This window comes from Oncorhynchus mykiss, chromosome 4 (genome assembly GCF_057628025.1).
Source record: "Oncorhynchus mykiss isolate SJ-2025 chromosome 4, ASM5762802v1, whole genome shotgun sequence".
Classification (NCBI taxonomy): Eukaryota; Metazoa; Chordata; class Actinopteri; order Salmoniformes; family Salmonidae; genus Oncorhynchus; species Oncorhynchus mykiss.
In genome coordinates this window covers 59,985,485-60,007,464 of record NC_143025.1, presented here as the reverse complement: position 1 = coordinate 60,007,464, position 21,980 = coordinate 59,985,485, and the positions used below count along the sequence as shown (strand labels likewise).

The window sequence follows — 21,980 nt, the reverse complement described above, 5'->3', positions numbered from 1 at the left end:
CTAACGCAACGTGCCACTGGAATACAGGAGTGATGGTTGCTGATAATGGGCCTCTGTACGCCTATGCAGGTACTCCATTAAAAATCAGCTGTTTCCAACTACAATAGTAATTTACAACATTAACAATGTCTACACTGTATTTCTGATAAATTTGATGTTATTTTAATCGACAAAAAAATTTGCTTTTCTTTCAAAAACAAGGAAATTTCCAAGAGACCCCATACTTTTGAATGGTAGTGTATTTATAACTGGGAATGATGTTATGAGAAATCCAAAGGCATGTGCACCATGCCTCTCTTTGTTAGGAATAATCAACAGTTGAAATGAGGTTGGTATGTTATTGGTAGAAGAAGTATTGAAATGTGTAAATAGTGATCATGCACTTTGTTGACGGTCCCTAACTAGTTACATTGACAGTGTTACAGGCTGCCTCCACCGTTTCCGTGTGATTATGAAAATAATAAAACCTGTGCAATGTTGTACACTTTTTTCTCTTCGTAAATAACCTGAGGTATATAGCTCAAATTGTTCGCTAACTATTGAAGTTCCGAATGTCTGGCGAATATCGAATCTCAGACCAACTACTGTAGGCTACCACTGTCGTCCAGCGGTCTCATAAAGCCCAGACATAGTATTAATAGACTTCTCAAGACAGACTGAGACTGGAGAATGAAAATAGCAGGCTTTATAGCCCATCTCACATCACTTCAAGAATAGAGCTCACCACTTTAATATACAGGTAAATGCCAAAATAAAGGAAACACATAGCGTCTTAATAGGGTGTTGGGGCACCACGGGCCGCCAGAACAGCTTCAATGCACATAGATAACTGGAACTCTATTGGAGGGCTGCAACTTTTCTTGTTGTTGTTGTACACAGAAGGTTAAGAAGCATCCACTTACCATCAACAATCTTTATTTTTTTCTTCTTCTGGGATACACTCCAAATGCCTGTTCTAGGGATTCCATTTATATGTGCAAAACCAACCAAGTGAAAAGGGATGTAATACAACTCTAGAATCTCCCTTAAGTGTTCAGTTGGTTTGAGATCAGGGATGTATTCATTATGCCAATCCTGTTGCAAAAAGTTTTGCATTCTGTTGCACCAGACACCATTTACTCCAAACGGAAAACGTTTAATGAAAACACACAACACACGCACACGCACGCGCACGCACGCATGCATGCATGCATGCATGCTTCAGATCCCTCTTTCAAAGTCACTGAGATGTCTTGTTCTAGCCATAATAGCCAAATCAATGGGCAACTGGGCATTTTTATAAATGACCCTAAGCATGATGGGACATGAATTGCTTAACTAATTAATTCAGGAACCACACCTGTGTGGAAGCACCTGCTTTCAATGAAATCTATATCCTTCATTTAATTTGTATCCTTCAATTAATAAAGTGTTTTCTTTATTTTGGCAGTTACCTGTACATCATAGCGTAGGCCTACTTAATTTGATCAAGTGCTTATTACATAATGTATATTTGTGCAAGAATATAATATGTAAGGTAACTGTAATGGGCGTGTTACTGTATAAGATAAGTTATTTCATGGTTATTTCAGCGTTGCCAGTGAATGGGCCCCCAGAAAATCTTATTTGAAAGTAAAAATGACAGTAATTTCACGTTGACAAAATAGGTCTATACATACACTACTACCAAGGCCTAGGCATATGGTTGGGATTTTAAACGCAAATGTTAGACGTTAAAATGGGATGTCCAAGCATTAAAAATAGATCAGCCCAGATGTCGCTCGGGTTTGCAATCCCTCTACTGCTGCTAAAGCTTTATTATCCTTATGTAAGAGCTGCAGTGACTGAAGCAAAAATGTTCTGCAAGATCCTCCGAACACAGATCTACAGAAGAACAATTTAAAAATTTTTGGGGGGTAAAATTAGTCTACAACAGGGGATAGATTGCGGTGAAAATAGTGTGTAGGCTACGCGTCATGTTAATGTAAAGTGAACAACTGTAATGTGATTTTTTTTTCTGTCACAACACTTCCGGGTATGCGGGAGCTGGTTTTCAAGAACAAATATTTTTGCCGAAACTAGAAGTCCGACTTTTAACAATCGGTTATAGTTGCAGAACAACTGAATGTTTTGCTTACATGGTCACCGTACCAATTTTGTTACATGGTCACCGTACCAATTTTGTTAAATTGTTCCCTGCCTTGGGAATTCGGAAACACCTCAATTAGTGGGCTTTTGGAGAGATTATCCCGATACAACACATACTGTGGAAACAGTTTTTTGACCAGTGTATGGATTTTTTCTTTTTTTTTACACGTTCCACCCATAAATACCGATATGCAGATAGTCTTTTTATTTATAGTTTCTCTATTTTTAACGAATGGTGCAACAAAGCCGCCTGCGGAGGTTGTAGATCCTGAATATGGTGAGTGGAGAGAGCCTAGGCTAACTTGATTTTCAGTTAAACAGATGTCATGAGTTTATGCTATTCGAGATGGGGATGGTCACAAACCAAACATCCCACACACATAACAGTTGCCAAAGAATACATCATAATAGTATTTTCCATATGGAAATAACATCTGAAGGAAAAAGTATTTCAGACTGCATGTGAGACTATATTCAACCACTTGTACGCGCCAATATAGCAATTATGGCAGCAATAATAGTATAACTCCGGGGTTAACCCCCCTGGCACTTGATGTGTTATGGGAGAACTGTTCTGATGGAATCGAATAAAACTGAATAGTTTTAGGTTGAATAGGTTGGTTAATGAACGTTCTTGTGTTGGTGGCATTTAGTCAGGAAAATGTGTTCTGTACTTATCTGTTCTGTTATCCTCTGCCTTTGTTTCAGACTTCCTCAGTTCCATGCTTTCAGACTTTGAGGTGCTGCCCCTCGCCAGTCTCCAGACTCACTCGGTCCGGCGGCGGGACCTCCAGACACAGACCCACGTGGAACGACATCTCAGCTTCACTGCCTTACAGAGGTAGGAACTCCACGGCTGTGTCCCTACGGGCCCTGGTCAAAAGTAGTGCACTATATAGGGACTAGGGTTCCATTGGGATGCAAATCAAATGTCAATGCCTCAGTTGCACTAGTCACGGATCTTATTAATGATCTTTGTGATTTACTTTCACCCTGTTTCTTACTCTGTTTGTGTGCTAGGCATTTCAAGCTGTATCTGAGGACCAACACGGAGCTGTTCACAGAGGACTTCAGCGCTGTGTTCGTGGATGAGGATGGACAGGAGGACAGTTACGAGGTCAACAGACAGAACTTCTTCACCGGCCATGTCATAGGTAAGACGGACACCACATGGTTGGGCTCCGAAGCCACCAGATTGAGGTCCATTATGGGGCTTTAAAGTGCTACATTGATTATAAAAGGTTGCCTACCAGTATCATCTGGACTCATCAACCTTGGACCACTTTTGAGGTCTGAAAACATTTGGCTAACATCTGATTTTGGAGTAAACTATCACTTTAACGTCTCTTAGTGCCTTAGGAATTTGGCTTTGTCCCATGTTTATATTTTGTGGTGTTTCTCATCATAGTTGTTTACTGAGTGTTGTCCATTTGAAGGGGAGGAGAACTCTAGAGTGCAGGCGCATATTGATGACAATGACTTCTCGGCACACATCCTCACTGACGGAGCAGAGTACAACATTGAGGTATGGTATCACACTATTTTTAACAGCAGATTGTGATATTACAACAATATGACAATCTACTGTGAAAAGTATCAGTGTGTGTGAGGAATATTTTGTATATAATCATATAAAATCTTCCTTTCTGGGCAGAGCTGTGGTAACACTCCTGGCATATGTCACATATACAAATCTCCCCACCGGAGACCAGGGCTCAATCCCTGTGTCCACCCTTCCCAATGTTTCTCTCACCTGCCTGAATCCTCTTCTGATTCCCATACTGTCTCAATAAAGTGTCAAAATACCCCCTTTTGTTTTTGACTCCCTGTCCTTTCTCAGCCCCTGTGGAGATTTACGTCGGCGCCCCCCGATGGCCGTTTGCTGGTATACCGTCCTGAGCACATAAGGAACATCAGCCGACTGGCCTCGCCCAAGGTCTGTGGCTACGTGAAGGCTGACTCCAATGACCTGCTGCCTGAGAGTATGAGATCAGCTAGACTGGAGGATGAGGAGGAAGGTACGTGGGAGAGAGGGAAGTAGGGTGAAGACGGAGAGGGTGAGTAGGGGAGCACGAGGGAGAGAGTGAGTGTGGGGGGAGAGTAGGAGGTGAAGGTTGAGTAGGTTGAACTCATAGTTGACTACAAGAGAAGAATGTGGGGTGGAGCTTTCCCAAATAATGATCACAGTAAAATCCTGTCCCTCATAAGTCCAAACCACATGTAGTGACCACTCCATCTAATGCAACCCAATGTATGCTATTTTAATATGATTGAATATACAAACTAAACATATTCACTTACCAGGCTATCCAGAAGCCCTGGTCACATTGTCAGTGTCTGTTAAATTAATAATCATATCCTCATCCGTTATTCATACTAGCTTAAATGACTTGCCTAGTTAAATAAAATACAACATATACTTTAAGTTTGCTGTAATGGCAGACCCATGATGATGACGACATAGCCATGTTCCCTGCAGTTATGGTGTGAGAACCAAATCACTCTTTATGAGAAACACTCAGTGATCTCAGTTGCTGTTGTTAATTGTATGGCATGAGATGTCTAATTGCAATATATTTGTGAAATTGACAGCTTGAATCTGCCCAATGCTCTGTTTAGGGTAGTGTAGTGTAGAAAATAAAAGTGGTGTGTAGTTCAGCTTGACAATGGCACTGACGGGCAATGAAACATGATCTCCTCTCCACTCATCCACAGAGCCCCTGGTCAGAGAGAAGAGACAGGTTCATGACCACAGGAAGAACACCTGTCCTTTACTCTTGGTGGCTGACCATCGCTTCTTCCAAGAGATGGGCCGTGGCGAGGAGAGCACTACCCTCAACTACCTGGTGGGGGCGCTGTTTAGTAAGATGTGATGTTATGTGTGTCCCAAATGGCACTCTTGTCAAAAGTAGTACACTACTCCCTATGCAGTTGCCCCTTCTTTTGACCAGGGCCTATAGACAAAGGGGGATACCTCGTCAGTTGTACAACTGAATGCATTCAACTGAAATGTGTCTTCCTCATTTAACCCATTTCGCTCTGGTCAAAAGTAGTGCACTATAAAGGAAATGGGATGCCATTTGGGATGCATATTATGTTGTTTGGGGTGGTCTTTGGCTTGATGGTTGTATGTGGAAAAACACCACCTACCTTTCTCCCTGTTTGTGATTGGTCGGTCAGATCGAGCTGATTGACCGCGTGGATGACATCTACAGGTCGACGTCGTGGGATGACGAGTATAAAGGATACGGGGTTCAGATCCAACAGGTGAGTTAGCTGAGACAGGCTGAGAACTACCCCGTTGCCATGCTGCCAGGAACATATGATCACTGTCCTTAAAAAAAAAAAATTACCACGAGGTGGGATTGATGATCAATTCTTCCTTCCCCATCATTCTCAATCTTTAATCCTCAATGTAGATCATCATTGAGAAGGTCCCCACCCGTGTACCCCCGGGGGAGGCCCACTTCAACATGAGGGGAAGTCCCGTAGAGGGTAAGGATGTCTGGGACGTGAAGAAGCTCTTGGAGGTGAGCAGCATGTTTTAATCATCTGAGTAATGACATCAGAGTAGTCGTATACTGTATGATAATAGGCCGTGATATATTCCCTCTGCGTTCTCATCGCAGCAATTCAGTGTGGACATAGCAGACAACGCGTCCAAGGTGTGTCTGGCTCACCTGTTCACCTACCAGGACTTTGACGAGGGGACCCTGGGCCTGGCCTACGTGGCCCCCTCCAGACAGGGCATCCCTGGGGGCCTCTGCTCAGAGAGTAAGGTTGCGTCCCCAAATAGCACCCCATTCCCTATGTATTGTACTACTTTTGAGCAAGTCCCATGTCCTAAATGGCACCCTATTCTCCCAGGCCCATAAGGCGCTGGTCCAAAGTAGTGCACTATATAGGGAATGGGGTTCCATTTTGGGACGGATAATAAGCCTCCCGTCAACACATTAACCTTGACCACAACTCTGACGTAGGTAAACTGATATTGGAACATGTTTGCCTTCTCTTGTCATCAGAGTGCCCTCCGTCTTCGCCTGAGACGAGAGCTATTTATCTCAACACTGGGCTCACCAGCACTAAGAACTATGGGAAAACTATTCTGACCAAGGTGGGTTTATGAGACCCAGACACAGAATAAACTTAGACTTGGACAGAAAAACAATTCTCCACTGGGCATTCATTTTAGTCCAGGACTAGGCTTAATCTGAGTCTGGGAGACCGCCCCTGCAACTTAAAAAAAAAGAGGCTTCGAATTTGGAACATCCAAATGTACACAAAGGCAATACCTATTATTTCTGGCTGGAATAGGCACCATCATATTTCACTAATATTACCTTTTCTTATGGTTTGTCCTCAGGAGGCAGACCTGGTGACAACTCACGAGCTGGGCCATAACTTTGGGGCAGAGCACGACCCTGATAACATCCCCTACTGTGCTCCCAGGGAAGACCAGGGGGGCAAATACGTCATGTACCCCATCGCTGTGAGCGGAGACCACGTCAACAACAAGGTTCAAATACCCTCCTTTTTCCCCACTCGACAAACCAAACATCAATCTTAAGCAAACCTTAAGTCTTCATTATACCAAGAATGATTATGGATGTGTCCGAAACGGCACCCTAGGCCAAAGGGCTCTGGTCAGAAGTAGTGCGCAATGGAGGAAATAGGGTGCCAGTTTCGGACACGGCTCTTGACCTTGTTTTGTGTCCCCAGCTTTTCTCCAACTGCAGTAAGATCTCCATTGTGAAGCGTCTGAGGAACAAGGCTCCAGTGTGCTTCAGGGAGAGGAACAGTAACGTGTGTGGGAACAGCAGGGTGGAACAGGGTGAGGAGTGTGACCCGGGACTGCTGCACATCAACGACGACCGCTGCTGTACCTCCGACTGCAAGCTCCGCCCCACAGCCAAGTGCAGGTGAGCCCTCTCTGGAACCACCAACCCCCGGATACCTGCACACCACACCCACTTAGGTTCTAGGAACAGTGGTAGGATTCTGACAACATTTGGTGGTAGTGTGTGATATGTTGATTGAATGTTATAAAGAATTAATCTTCTCTCTGTGATATCACCCTGTATTACCATGATATCGCTCTCGCTCTCGCTCTCGCTCTCTCAGGGTGATATCACAGAGAAGAATCATTCTTTATAACATTCTTACAACATATCATAAACGACCACCAAATGTTGTCAGAATCCTACCACTAGAACCTCTCTCTCTCTTTCTCTCTCTCTCGATGTAGTGACAGGAACAGTGCATGCTGTAAGCAGTGCCAGTATGAGCGGGAGGGCAAGGTGTGCCAGGAGCCCATCAGTGCCACCTGTAAGGGCAAGTCCTACTGCACAGGTAGGTTGATATCACCTGATACCCCCCAGAAAGGGAGCCCCACCACTACACCATCCTCATGTCTACAAGCCCTAATAAAACATGAGAGTGAAACAATGAAATATGTCTTAGTTCTTTGTTATTTCTATGTCCTTTTATGAACAATGACAATGTCATATTTTTGTTCCCAGGCAACAGTAGTGAGTGTCCGTCTCCTGAGAACGCCCCTGACAAGACTGTGTGTTTGGACAACGGAGAGTGTCTGGACGGTGTATGTATCCCTTTCTGTGAGGCCGTCAAGAACCTGCAGTCCTGCGCCTGCAATGGTACACTCCCCTCACCACCCCTCCTTTTAAAGGCTGTAGTGGACTAATCCAACCTCAAGACATAATATAATATCATATGCCATTAAGCAGTTTTTCGCATTGAATTTTGCATGGGTTGCCTCGGCGGGAATTGTACCCACGATCCTGACATTACAAGCGCCATGCTCTACCAACTGAGCCACATAGAACCTGTATACGCTAAGTGTTCTGCTTTATTAAAGATGCCTTTTACTCATAATATGAATACATAAAAACAATTTTTTTACTACACTGTGTTCTTCCTACCCTCTCTAGAAACCAACTCGTCATGTAAAGTGTGCTGTCGAAGCACCAGTGGAGTGTGCGCCCCATTCCAGGATGACGGCGGGGAATTCATCTACCTCCGCAAGGGGAAACCCTGCACCGTGGGCTTCTGTGACGGAGCAGTAAGTGACACCTGACCTCTGACCCTTACCCTCTAGTGCAGTGGTTCCCAAACGTTTTATAGTCCCGTACCCCTTCAGACATTCAACCTCTAGCTGCGGACCCCCTCTAGCATCAGGGTCAGTGCACTTTCAATTGTTTTTTTTTTTGTTGCCATCATTGTAAGCCTGCCACATGCACACTATACAATACATTTATTAAAAATAAGAATGAGTGTGAGTTTTTTTGTCACAGCCCGGCTCATGGGAAGTGACAAAGAGCTCTTATAGGAACAGGGCACATATAATAATATAATAATAATAATCAATCATTTTGCTCTTTATTAAACCATCTTGCATATAAAACCTTATTTGTTCATAGAACATCGTGAATAACTCACCACAGGTTAATGAGAAGGGTGTGCTTGAAAGGATGCATATATCTCTGCAATGTTGGGTTGTATTGGAGAGTCTCAGTCTTAAATCATTTCCCACACACAGTCTGTGCCTGTATTTAGTTGTCATGCTATTGAGGGCCGAGAATCCATTCTCGCATAGGTACGTGGTTGCAAAGGGCATCAGTGTCTTAACAGCGCGATTTTGCTAAGGCAAGAAATTATTGATGAAATTCAATTTTCACAGAACCGCTTGTTGCAATTTTGATGAGGCTCTCTTGTTCAGATATCGGTAAGTGGACTGGAGGCAGGGCATGAACGGGATAACAAATCCAGTTGTTTGTGTCATCAGTTTCGGAAAAGTACCTGCGTAATTGCACACCCAGTTCACTCAGGTGCTTCACTATATCACATTTGACATTGTCCGTGAGCTTGAGTTCATTTGCACACAAAAAAATCATACAATGACGGAACGACCTGTGTGTTGTCCTTGTTAATGCAGACAGAAAAGAGCTCCAACTTCTTAATCATAGCCTCAATTTTGTCCCGCACATTGAGTATAGTCGCGTAGAGTCCCTGTAATCCTAGATTCAGATCATTCAGGAGAGAAAAAACATCACCCAGATAGGCCAGTCGTGTGAGAAACTCGTCATCGTGCAAGTGGTCAGACAAGTGAAAAATGATGGTCAGTCAAGAAAACTTTAAGCTCGTCTCTCAATTTTTTAAAAACGTGTCAATACTTTGCCTCTTGATAACCAGCGCACTTCTGTATGTTGTAAAAGCGTTACATGGTCGCTGCCCATGTCATTGCAAAGTGCAGAAAATACACGAGAGTTCAGGGGCCTTGCTTTAACAAAGTTAACCATTTTCACTGTAGTGTCCAAAATGTCTTTCAAGCTGTCAGGCATTCCTTTGGCAGCAAGAGCCTCTCGGTGGATGCTGCAGTGTACCCAAATGGGTCGGGAGCAACTGCTTGCACGCGCGTTATCCTTCCACTATGTCTCCCTGTCATGGCTTTTGCTCCATCAGTACAGATACCAACACATCTTGACCACCAAAGTCCATTTGATGTCACAAAGCTGTCCAGTACTTTAAAAACATCCTCTCCTGTTGTCCTGGTTTCCAGTGGTTTGCAGAAGAGGGTGTCGTCCTTAATTGACCCCTCATTAACATAACAGACATATACCAGGAGCTGTGCCAGGTCCGCCACAACTTTTACCTCATCCAGTTGTAACGCATAGAATTCACTGGCTTGTATGCGAAGCAGTAATTGTTTCAGAACATCTCCTGCCAAGTCACTGATGTGTCGGGAAACAGTGTTTGATGAAGACATTGTCTATATAGTTTTTTTGGCCTCTTCCCCCAGCATTGTCCCAGCCATATCCGCGGCAGCAGGAAGAATTAAGTCCTCCACAATAGTATGGGGCTTGCCTGTCCTAGCCACACGGTAACTCACCATATAAGACGCTTCTAGTTCCTTCTTGTTAATGGTATCTGTTGCTTTTATACGTCTTACTACTCAAAAGTCGTCTTAATTATCTGTATTTTCAAATTGGCATGTTTTGTTTCTAGATGTCTGCAAGTTGTGAGATAGTACTTTTTCCACATATAACACACTGTGGCTGAGGAAAGGCACTACTCCCAGTATACACTACCGTTTAAAAGTTTGGGGTCACTTAGAAATGTCCTTGTTTTTGAAAGAAAATGTTAAAAAAATGTGTCCATTCAAATAACATCAAATTGATCAGAAATATAGTGTAAATATTGTTAATGTTGTGAATATTGTAGCTGGAAACAGCTGATTTTTTTAATGGAATATCTACATGGGCGTGCCGAGGCCCATCTGCAACCAGTACTAGCAGTACTACCAGTAGAGTTGGTATGTGTCTCTATGGACGCGGGCCTTACTAAATGGACTGTTTGAATTGTTTTTTAAAATCTATTTTATATATGTTTTTAAATGTGAATCACATTTTTATTTGGCATTGCGCCCTTACCTCAGTTTGGGAATACCTGCTCTACTGTATTATATATCGATATTATATCCCCTTTCACTTGGTTGGTTTTGCACATATAAATGGAATCACTAGAACAGGCATTTTGAGTGTATCCCAGAAGAAAATAAAAAAGAAAGATTGTTGATGATAAGTGGATGCTTCTTAACCTTCTATGTACAACAACTAGAAAAGTTTTCTTTAAATGTATTTTTTAGGGGGTGGGGGGTAGATCATCTTTATCAATTTAATTGTTTGCATAATTTCTAATCCCCTTATTAATAAAAAAATGTAAAAAATCTCTATACTTTCCCCCCATACCCTACCATCCCTGCCCTAATTGGAGTAAATTAACCAACAACAATACTTCTATTGCAACTTACAGCTATTTCGGTCACATCTAGCAACAAGTCTTGCATGGATGTACAGTTTTCATTTCTGGATTGCTGTGGTCCGAGGGCCTTCTTTCTATTCTTGAGTAATTCTATTTCTATGGTTTTGTAACTAGCATGTGATATTTTTGTCTTATTCAGGGTAAATGTATGAAGCAAGTTCAGGATGTCATTGAGAGGCTGTGGGATTTCATTGACAAGCTGGACATCAACACGTTTCGGAAGTTTTTGGCGGACAACATCGTGGGCTCTGTGGTGGTCTTCTCCTTGGTCTTCTGGGTCCCCCTCAGCATCCTGGTTCACTGTGTGGTAGGTGTTATGTTTGTTCCTTGATGAATGACAAACTGGGGCATAGGTTTAGCTACTTGTGATTACAAGATTCTTGAGCTAGCAAAATACATTGGTGTGTAGCCAAGCAAGGCATTAGATCCACAGCCACGTTGTGTGTTGCATTGTGGGAACTGTAGTTTTTTTTTCTTAACACACAATAATACATTAGATGCCCATACTCAGACATTCTGAGTGTTGTCATCAATCACCTAATACTGTACATGTACTATATAATAACAACCTGTCACATGTTATTATATAGTACCCGTCACATGTTATTATCCTTTTATTATATAGTACCTGTCACATGTTATTATATAGTACATGTAACATGTTATATAGTACCCGTCACATGTTATTATCACATCTAACATGTTTTTCCCACTTACAGGATAAAAAACTGGATCAGCAGTATGAACAGACCACCAAGTCTCTGCTTTTTCCGAGTGTAAGTATTGTTTGATTCATATGACACACACACACACACACACACAGTATACACACACACACACACACACACACACACAGTACAAGTCAAAAGTTTTAGAACACCTACTCATTCAAGGGTTTTTCTTTATTTTTACTATTTTCTACACTGTAGAATAATAGTGAAGACATCAAAACTATGAAATAACACATATGGAATCATGTAATAACCAAAAAAGTGTTAAACAAATATATTTAAAATGTTTGATTCTTCAAATAGCCACCCTTTGCCTTGATGACAGCTTTGCACACTCTTGGCATTCTCTCAACCAGCTTCACCTGGAATGCTTTTCCAACAGTCTTGAAGGAGTTGTTGGCTGCTTTTCCTTCTCTGCATTCCAACTCATCCCAAACCGTCTCAATTAGGTTGAGGTCAGGTGATTGTGACGGCCAGGTCATCTGATGCAGCACTTCAATCACTCTCTTTCTTGGTCAATTAGCCCTTAACACTTTTAACACTTTTTTTGATTACATTATTCCATATGTGTTATTTCATAGTTTTGAAAATAGTAAAAAATAAAGAAAAACCCTTTAATGAGTAGGTGTGTCCAAACTTTTGACTGGTACCGTATATACAAATTATACACTGTAGTCATCTTGGTTTTCTGACCCTTGGCTTTGACCCTGTGTGTCTCCAGAATGCAGAGTTTATGAGCAGTCTGGAGTCAGCCTCCGTACGGATCTTCAAACCCCCTGCCATTTCAGCCCTGCGCTTCCAGGCCTCTGGCCCCCAGCAGACCAGCACTCCCCCCATCCAAGCCCCAACTCCAGCTCGAACCCCTGGGGCCCAAGTCCCAACCTCCACTCCCAGCCCTAGCCAGAGTCCCCTCCCCCCCCTGGAGAGCCCACGCATGGCCACCATCCAGGAGGACCCCAGTTTTGACTCCCACCTGGATGAAGAGGCCTTGGAGGGCGACTTTCCCATGGGGAGTTCGGCTCCACACTCCTTTGAGGATCTGACAGAGCGTGGGCCCCTGGCCCGACGCAGTGACAAGGCCCTGTCCTTCAGACTCCAGAGACAGGCCCGCATCCGCATCAACAGCAAGGAGACAGAGTGCTGAGAAAGGGAGGCGAAGCGAGAGAGATACAGAGGGCTCTTTAACACAGAGGAGACTGATAAAGGGAGAGAAAGAGACTGGAGGAGGAGAGGACAGAGCGTGGGAGAGGATGCTCACCCAATCACCACTGAATGTCAGACCACAGAGTAAAACAAGCTGGACTTGTCTGATACTATATGTGGGCTGAGTTATATAAGGTATTATATGAAGTTGGAGAGCAGCTTCAGTTGAAAATAGGATCCACTGGGCTAAAATGAAACCTACTGAGCATTGAAAAGCCAAATTCTTCCAAACTGAAATTAGAAATCAACATAGTCAATCTTTCATAGATGAAACGATCACGTCTAGAATTGTCTTGCTACGACCAGGTCATATTGATGATGTTCTGGTTTCAGATGATGTATCGTTTAAGATATCCTGAGCTGCTCACTTGCACAGCCTGGCACATGAACATGTTGCACCATGCCTCCATGTATGTAGTTGAGTTGGTTGACAGTGACACTTTTGGCACAGTTTGAAAATAGGTCAGCAAATATATGCTTTAACACCCTTATGCATACATCACCAGCAGTACTGTGGCTATGTCTGTAATATCATTGGCCTGGTGCGAGTTAATGTACTTTGTGGCACAGCAATATAACACTAGTTTACCGCTTGGCTCTTTGTAACCGTGACATGTAACCTGGGGGGTAGGGTGGAATTAATTTATCATGGAAAAGTCTACAAAACTGTTACCAAGTATTTCATTTGTTGGGTGAGCCTGGTTGGCTGTAACTAATAACAAAACCAGCATAATGTTTACTTTTCAATTCTGTGAACCGTAGCCTGAACCAGTATTACTCAGAGATAGATGGGCTCATTTTTGTACCTGTGCCGTTATAGCCATTGAGGGTGTCTCCGTTCTGAGGGAATCCATTTTCTTCCAGGGTCACCAGAAGCTTTCTTTCTCCAACAGGGTCACCAGAAGGGATCAGCCAATAAAGTTGGAAGTCCCGCCCAGTTTACTTCATTAAATCCTGACTGTTATTAGGTAATTTGTCAAACCAGACCTGTATGGTGTCTTATGCATGGAGATAGATCTGACCATTACAGAGTCTGATATGCAAGATTGACAAAACTCTAATTGTTACTCAACTCTTAATTGCGGAAAGTGTTTTTGATACCATTTGTATGCTTTCATATGACAATTGTGACAATCAGCAAGATGTCTATTTCTAGCCTCATACGAGCCAGTTATATAATATAATCGTCCAATTCTGGCTTTGGCCACTATCTCATCCGATGTTTTAAAATGTATTGTTGTATTAGCTACCTTTATGTGCCATATTATCTGGTAGTTAGTTTCATTGTGAACTCCTGCCAGACATCTCACCAACCTGTTCTGGGTTTAACAGAGTTAACAAAGAATTTCTTTGTATTTTATGCTCTCACATACAGAATATGATTTATTCTTTGAAAGAAAGCCCCAACAGCGCCCTACAAGTATTGTATATCTGGATTTGTGATTAACTTGTATCATGCCTCAGGTAGGTTGTCTTCAGGTGTTGCAATGGCTATATATTAAAATGTCAGACACTCAGAAAACGTTGTTTTACGTTGGCAGTGAAATTTACCCATTTTATTAAATTGCTCACATTGCTGCACTTCTCAATATTTCAGAACATATTCACAGAAATAACTACTTTATAAACCTGCAATATTAGTTCAGAAATGTGGCCAGCAGTCCTTAATTACTTTATTTAAAACAAATTTTGTCAATGCAATGCATAATGCAAATATACAAAGTCTACACGTTGAGAATTCAACGGCGGTTTGATTCCTGTGGAATCTACACTTTCCCAAACACAGATTCTTCCTTTATGTGATAAGGCAGCTAGAATTACAGAGGAATGAAACAGAGGGGGCAATGTCAATACAAGTACTGGGACAACATGTAGAATATATCCACTGTAATCATTGCCCGGCTAACATACGCATATCAATTAATAATGCACAGGAACACTCTTCATATAGACCATGTCAGTACTGCACTGCCCGTAAAGGAAAGCGGGCAAGTGCCTCTGGGTGATGCTGTTTGGGAACTCCGGTGTGTTGGGCCGTGCCTATTGCTTCTGGGACAGGCTGCCTGTCCAGGGAGAGAGAGAGGGGAGGAGGTGGATGACTCTCCTCAGATGGCAGGGTTGAGAGCATCATAGAGCCTCTGCACAGCCAGCTCCACCATCTCTCTCAGGGTCTCATCTTCAGCACTGCCCTCCTCATACTGCACCGTCTGCACAACAGACAGACGGGGGAGAACCAGGTCAGAGGAGAACACACACACACACAGAGAAAGAGAGAGAGACAGACATATCCACTAAATCCTCACTCTGGTCTCTGGGCAGATGAAGGCAGTATTCCCATCCACTGTTACTGTCAGGTTCTTATTGTCTTTGAAGTCCACACAGTCCTCCCCAAACATGTCACTGTTGAGGGAAAGATTTCAAATGTCTCAGAGAAGCGATTCTATCCGTTACATTTTGATACACATTCACAACCTTCCTGTTGACCCATGACAGGCGTGTGTGTGTGTGTGTGAATATAGAAAACGTGAATAGGGGGTGGAACTTACAGAAGCATAATCTCCAGCCTCTGCTGGAAAACATCCAGTTCTATACCTTCTTTCTTGTGCTCCATAACTACAGGATGAAGAAATGAACATCAGCAAGGGAAGGGACAAGCACAAAGACATGAAACATACTGTAACGATAGGCCATAACGCAGAGATAATGTTAGAACACGTTCGCTGACCTAGGTAGCACACCTCTTTTCTTCACAAAACGAACCCTGTGTCGTAGTATTTTACCAGTCTTGTACTCACTATACTACACGAGAACAGACATGTGAAAACTGACTTTAAGCGCTCAGATTTCTTCACCGGTCCCATGATAGAGATAACGTTGGACTTTCTTCACTGACCTTTCTGTGCTTTAGGGTTGGACTGGACCTCCAGAACCACTGTGGTGACCGCATCAGCATACATGTCATTCAGAGGGTTGGCGATCCACTGCGCACACAGCACCAATACAAAACCAGTTAGCTAATGTTCACACCCTCTCCTATAGGGTTGCAAAATTCGAGCAACTTTCCCATTTTATTCAGTATCTCACCTCTAAAACCACCATGCCAGCTTCATGCACCAGTGTGACATTCTTGAAGATCCTGAGTGTGATTTTCTCTGCAGACTCCACCTCCTCCACATCCCCTAAAAGACAAGCGGGTTTGTATAGTCAGACAGTACCGAGAAAAACTCCAGACCCTGGTTATAAGTGACAGCTTTACAGTGGCTTTGAAAACAGCCCAATGTAACCACTACTGTAAAGCAACTGGCACACTCCCACAACAAACTCTAATAACACCTGCAACAAAAACTCAATTCGCTAGGTGTTCCCCGCTCGTCTGTTGGTTGCCATTTGTTGGGAGTGATATTTTGTTGGCTTCCACATTTGTCCGATCCGGAATCAATCAGCAGTTGTTGGTGTTGATTGACCAGTGTGCCTAAATGTCCAACAAGGTGAGCAGAGGTCTGTAGAAACCCACCTGCCAGGTTGCGTAGATGGCTGGCCAGCAGAGAGATGGGTCCAGTGAAGGGAATGGCCTGGGTCTGCTTCACTGTGCTCATGGCCAGGTCTGTATAGTCTGGAGACAGAGAGAAGAGCTCATACACACGGTAGTACACACATGTGGACACACACGGACGGACGCTTGCACACACACAGTTAGATAGTGAATCAGTACTGACTGGACAGATCTGAAGGGGTGAGGATGTGGTAGCTGAAGTTGCGTTTGACCAGGATCCCAGACACCCTCTGACCCTGCTGACACTTCTTATCAGCCAGGGAGCCCATCACCTATGGGACAGAACAGCAACAGTCAGTATACATACACACACCACAAGTGTTTGGAAGACACAAATCGCCTCAGTTGTACACACTATAAAAAATCTTTGATAATTCCGCTTGATGCCAATGGATAAAGTCTAACTCAATTCAGTCTAATTCTCCCAATAAATGATATTACAGTAGGAGACCGCTAGAGAGAGAGAGTGGAGGATGGGCTCACCTTAGCCAACTTCTCTCCTCTGAAGTTGAGTGTGACGGCCTCAGTGTTGCGGGGGTTGTGCACCTCGATGTGGACCTCATCATTGTCCTCGTACTCCCTGATCAGAGCAGCTTTCAGACGGGCCATCTCATTCTGCTCCCCGTGCACCAGGATCTGCAGGCGGGACAAAGAAATATGTCACACGAGCAGGCTCAAGTCATTGAAGTATAACAGGGGGAAAAAAAGAGAGGCCCAAGCACACTTCCTTGTGGAACTGTGTCCCGTTGGCATTTACCATTTGATTACGGCCCGTAAGATAAGATCTGACTCATTTAACGGCCGACGGAGTGTGTCTATTTACCACATGAGGGGGTTTGAGAGCCCTGATGAACTCGCTGGTCTGTTGGTAGTCAGTGTGGGCTGAGAAAGAGATGTAGTCCACAGACATCTTCAGCTGCAGCTTCTGGCCTGACATGGTGGTGATCTCCTCTGGCTCTGACATAATGTGCTGAGGATAGAGTCACAGAGGAACAGTCAGCTCACACACACAGAGTGATGAATCTTAGCACGGCTGGAAATGACTTGATTTAAAAAAAATTGTGTCCATGTTTATCTTTCATTTGATGACGCTAAAAATACTTGATCACAACAAAGCTTGGCTTGCAATTTTTTTATTTATTTTATTTTACCTTTATTTTACTAGGCAAGTCAGTTAAGAACAAATTCTTATTTTCAATGACGGCCTAGGAACAGTGGGTTAACTGCCTGTTCAGGGGCAGAACGACAGATTTGTACCTTGTCAGCTCGGGGATTCGAGCTTGCAACCTTTCGGTTACTAGTCCAACACTCTAACCACTAGGCTACCCTGCCGCCCGCAATAAGACCCCACTGTAGGATTCCTTTGGTTGTGATGACTTGGTGTGACTGAGAAATGTCTTAAGAAGGGTTGAAGACCGAGCCCCACCTTTGCGAGGGTACCCTCCACAGAGTAGCCGGCGATGATGACGCCGTTCCTCTTATCGGTGCACCAGCTCTCAAACAGCTCTCTTGACAGACCGCTCTGCATCATACCCGGAGAGGCCATCACCACACTGGGCCCGATGTCATCAAAGTGGTCCATGCTCTGGTAGAGAGTGGTACAGCAGACTTAGCATGGACCGAGGGACACAGCAGGTGCTAATTCATTAGAGCACACCGTAGTAAAACTTTTTGAAAAGGAAATGAAAAGGAGTGTTTCTTATTGGACAAGTTCAGATAGTCACTCCCTGTTTCAGCCTGTGTTCTACTTTATGGTGCCTAATAAACATATATTTTTTTTATTATTGAAAAATGCCACTACCAAACATTCATCTGATTAACGTCACCCACCTTGAGGTTGCTGATGTGCTTGAAGACGAAGGGGTTGTTGACGTTAATGGCCTTGCGGATCTTGTCGTTCATAGCGTTGACGTATGTCTGGTAGACGGCCATGCACTTCTTGGCCAGAGACGACGCGTAGTAGATGGGAATGTCATGGAGCTCTGGGTGGTTCTGCCAGTACTCGTCTGAAACACACACGCAGAGGCACATAACCACACACACATTAGAGAAGGGTTGTGTTCATTAGCGCACGCAACAGAAAATGTTTTAAAACAAGTTTCTGATTGGATTAGGCCAGGTGACTGTTGGTTCCTAATGAACACTTCCATGAATGAGAGTCACTGGATACCTGCTCTAAAGGCAGGCTGAAGAGGGAACTGGTTGGAGAATCTCACCTAGGATGAGCAGCAGTTCCTGGGCTCGGCCCAAGGCGAACACGGGGATGAGACAGCGGCCCTCTCTGTTGACGATGTCATGGATTGTGTTGCAGAACCGGGCCTCCCGCTCCTCCCTCTTCTCATGGATGTGTGTTCCATACGTGGACTCCTGAGGACAGAGAGCAATACACATCATATCCTCATGTTAGGAAAACAAGATCACACGAGAATCAAAGTGAAGTATGCTGCTTTTTTGTGGTTGTGATTAGGCTGGGTTGCCGAAAAGCACCATGTGACAACTGCTGACAAATGAATTTGATTGCCTGATTGATTAATTGATTGTAGTTGTGTTTAGTGTTGTATGTTACTATTAGCGGGGACTCACAGTAATGAGGATGTCAGGCTTGACACTGGGGATCTCGGCTGCCATCAAATGCCTGTCCTCCTGTCGGGAAAAGTCACCTGTGTAGAGGATCTATGGACAGAGACACCCAAAGGAACAAGGATAACAGGAGACAGGTTAGTTTAAACCTACAATTTTAAGAGACAGTAGCAAAGTAAATAGACAAAAATATATTTCTGTTTCAAATAATTATTCACTCATGTAATTGTATTGGGAACATTTGTCCAGCATATGGGTGCCACCTACTGGCCACAGTAAACAATACAATCTATATACAGTGCATTCAGAAAGTATTCAGACCCCTTCACTTTTCCACATTTTGTTACATTACAGCCTTATTCTAAAATGTATTAAATTAATTTCCCCCTCATTAATCTACACACAATACCCCAGAATTGTTTGAAAATGCATTACAAATAAAAACATTCATATCTTATTTACACAAGTATTTAGACCCTTCGCTATTAGACTCGAAATTGAGCTCAGGAGAGAACAGTATTTCTGGGAAATCATGTACTATTTATGATAAGAACCTTTTCTTATGGTCCTTTCACAAAGAAGATGATGAATAAGCTGTAGTTGCTTTTCCTGTCCCAGTAGTCAATGTAAATGTAATGTAGTCACCTTCACGCCAGCTATCTCGATCATGAACATGGCTGCCCCCAGGACGTGACCGGCATGGTAACACCAGAACTTGATGCCGGCCACCTCCTTCACCTCGTGAAAGTTGATGGTCTCGATCTTGTCCATGCTCTCCTCCAAGTCTGTCTCTGTGTACAGCATGTCGTCGGCTGAGATGTTACTGGGAGGGAAAACACAGAGACAGTCAGGGGCACAATGTGAACCCGAATCATCCATAATGGATAATGGCATCTCTACAATTGTTTTGCCCTGAAGACATGGCTGTGTAGACTTATGACGTCTAACAGTTAGATGCCAAAGGAGTCGACGTAGGAATCTACAGCCATGTCTTCAGGGCAATACATTTAGCAGCTACTCTATCAAGAAAGAAACAGTAGAGTACGCTGCTATTTCCACAAACCGAGTAAGACCATTGTCAATGGCCTATGTTCCTTATAGGAATGTTCCTTATAGGAGCCAAAGGCTAAAGTTAAGTAAGTCAGGCTGTTATTGGAAGTTAATAAACTCTTGTCTACCTGACTTTGACATAATCAGACAGCAGCCAGCGGTAAATGGCTTTGGTGGCGTGGGTCATGAAGGTCCTTCCTTTGAAACTGGTCTTCTGGAGAAACCAAGGCAAGGCTCCACAGTGGTCCAAGTGGAAACTGAGATAGAGAGAGGAGATTATAGAGAACTGAATATGGTGCATTAGAACACTGAACTGTCTTCAGTGTGTTAATTCATCTGACCTGGGGAAACATATAATGGGGTTGTGTTTATAAGGCCCAAAACGTAGGAAAACTCACAGAAACATAAAGCTATTTCTGAACTTGTCCATATAAGAAACATTTGTTTATGTTTTAGGTTGTGAAAAGTTTTGCTACAGTTGAACTTGACCCCAATAAACACAACCCAGATGAGAGATTAGGAATACTCACTGGCTGATAAGAAGCAGGTCTATCTCAGCAGGATCGATCAAGTCAATATATGGAAGAGCATCCATTCCTTCCAATCCTGGGTGGATTCCACAGTCCAGCTACAAAGGAAAACGGTTGTTGTACTCAATTATCAGGTTACTTCTATTTTGGAATGTCTCATACAATCCATAATGCATGGTAAATTCAACAGGGACAGCAGAGTGCACGTAATATTACCATGATTTTCCGTCCCTTGAACTCCAGAATGATGCATGACCTTCCCACCTCCTGCCCAGCTCCACTGTGAGAGGGAAAGAGACGTCAATCACTGTCTGATGACATTTGTGAGACAGTGACGTTCTGGCAGATTCAGAAAAATCTTATGCGTTATGAACGTAATGCATAGCTACGGTAGCTACTTGAAAATACCATCTAGCTATCTATACGTATAAAAGGTAAATCACTGTGGCATCTTTGGACAACTACTAATACTAGGTAACATTGAACAAATTCATAATTTATCTAACTAGGTAGACAGGCATCAGTCTTCATGTATTGCTAGTTAGACGGGCTAAATTAGCTAGCTAGCCAAAAAGCTCACGAAATGTTGAATGTATAAACCCACAGTGGTCTGATGAGGAGCTGATCACTTTCCTCCGCAGGCACTGATAAATCAGCTTTGCGTTTCGCCGCCATATTTTCTCTTACGATTTAATTAAAATATATATGCTTATTATGTATTAATTGTACTAATTCATTCTTCTGACACCTACAGAAACTAACCGCACGCTGACTACAACAACACTTCCGGTCCAGCGATATATGTCCGTACGAGGAATGGTCTTTGCTATAATGGGTTCCGATGTTGTAACATGGGGCGCCCATTCAGGAGCACACAACGTTTTGTAACGTTCAGGTAGAAATATGTTATTTAGAACAAACATGCTTCTCCAACATATAAAACACGAAATCATGTGGGCTGTATTTATGACATTTCTATCAGCAACGTTGGAGAACGTTTGGCAACTGAACATGGTCCTGATTTTAGGGCATAGTAGTCAGAGCACAGTATAATCACAATGACATTGCTATAATCTATCCTCTGAAAAAGGACTCTTTCATTTATGGACGTCATTTAAAAAGTTTGTTTTCATTGTGCTACATACAGATTACTCAAGAATATGTGGGTTGGTCCATTTTTTTGCCTAGTTGGTCTGTCTAACAAACTTTTTGGGGCTCAAAATTATCACTATCTCGCTAATATTGGTGCCCTCAAAATGGCAGTGTGGGGGCCTCAAGGAAAAATATTGGCTGGTGTTAGAAATACCAGGGGCAATTTTTGGTCCCAGTCCGCCCCAGAATCAGATAATGGTTCTGTTCATAATCATT

The 21,980-nt window shown here is 43.2% G+C and overlaps 2 protein-coding genes across 2 annotated transcripts; one reads left to right on the top strand and one right to left on the bottom strand.

The window, feature by feature from the left end:
• Window positions 1-1,741: 1,741 nt before the first annotated feature.
• Window positions 1,742-14,421, top strand: adam17b (ADAM metallopeptidase domain 17b). Its single transcript, XM_021600131.3, has 18 exons — window positions 1,742-2,404; window positions 2,836-2,968; window positions 3,148-3,281; window positions 3,564-3,652; window positions 3,968-4,145; window positions 4,843-4,973; window positions 5,308-5,394; window positions 5,547-5,657; window positions 5,757-5,901; window positions 6,150-6,241; window positions 6,491-6,643; window positions 6,847-7,046; window positions 7,373-7,476; window positions 7,647-7,781; window positions 8,076-8,206; window positions 11,105-11,272; window positions 11,685-11,741; window positions 12,418-14,421. Exons 1-18 carry the CDS (start codon window positions 2,143-2,145, stop codon window positions 12,838-12,840), a joined length of 2,733 nt encoding a protein of 910 aa, XP_021455806.2. The 5' UTR covers window positions 1,742-2,142; the 3' UTR covers window positions 12,841-14,421.
• Window positions 14,422-14,423: 2 nt separating this feature from the next.
• On the bottom strand, window positions 14,424-21,445 carry cpsf3 (cleavage and polyadenylation specific factor 3). The gene is made up of 18 exons (XM_021600132.3): window positions 21,217-21,445; window positions 20,829-20,892; window positions 20,613-20,710; window positions 20,211-20,339; window positions 19,678-19,855; window positions 19,036-19,125; window positions 18,669-18,819; window positions 18,283-18,458; window positions 17,879-18,037; window positions 17,276-17,422; window positions 16,936-17,088; window positions 16,616-16,724; window positions 16,414-16,512; window positions 15,984-16,078; window positions 15,793-15,880; window positions 15,446-15,512; window positions 15,203-15,299; window positions 14,424-15,106 (listed from the first exon to the last, which is right to left on the bottom strand). Exons 1-18 carry the CDS (start codon window positions 21,285-21,287, stop codon window positions 15,005-15,007), a joined length of 2,073 nt encoding a protein of 690 aa, XP_021455807.1. The 5' UTR covers window positions 21,288-21,445; the 3' UTR covers window positions 14,424-15,004.
• Between the last annotated feature and the right edge of the window lie 535 nt (window positions 21,446-21,980).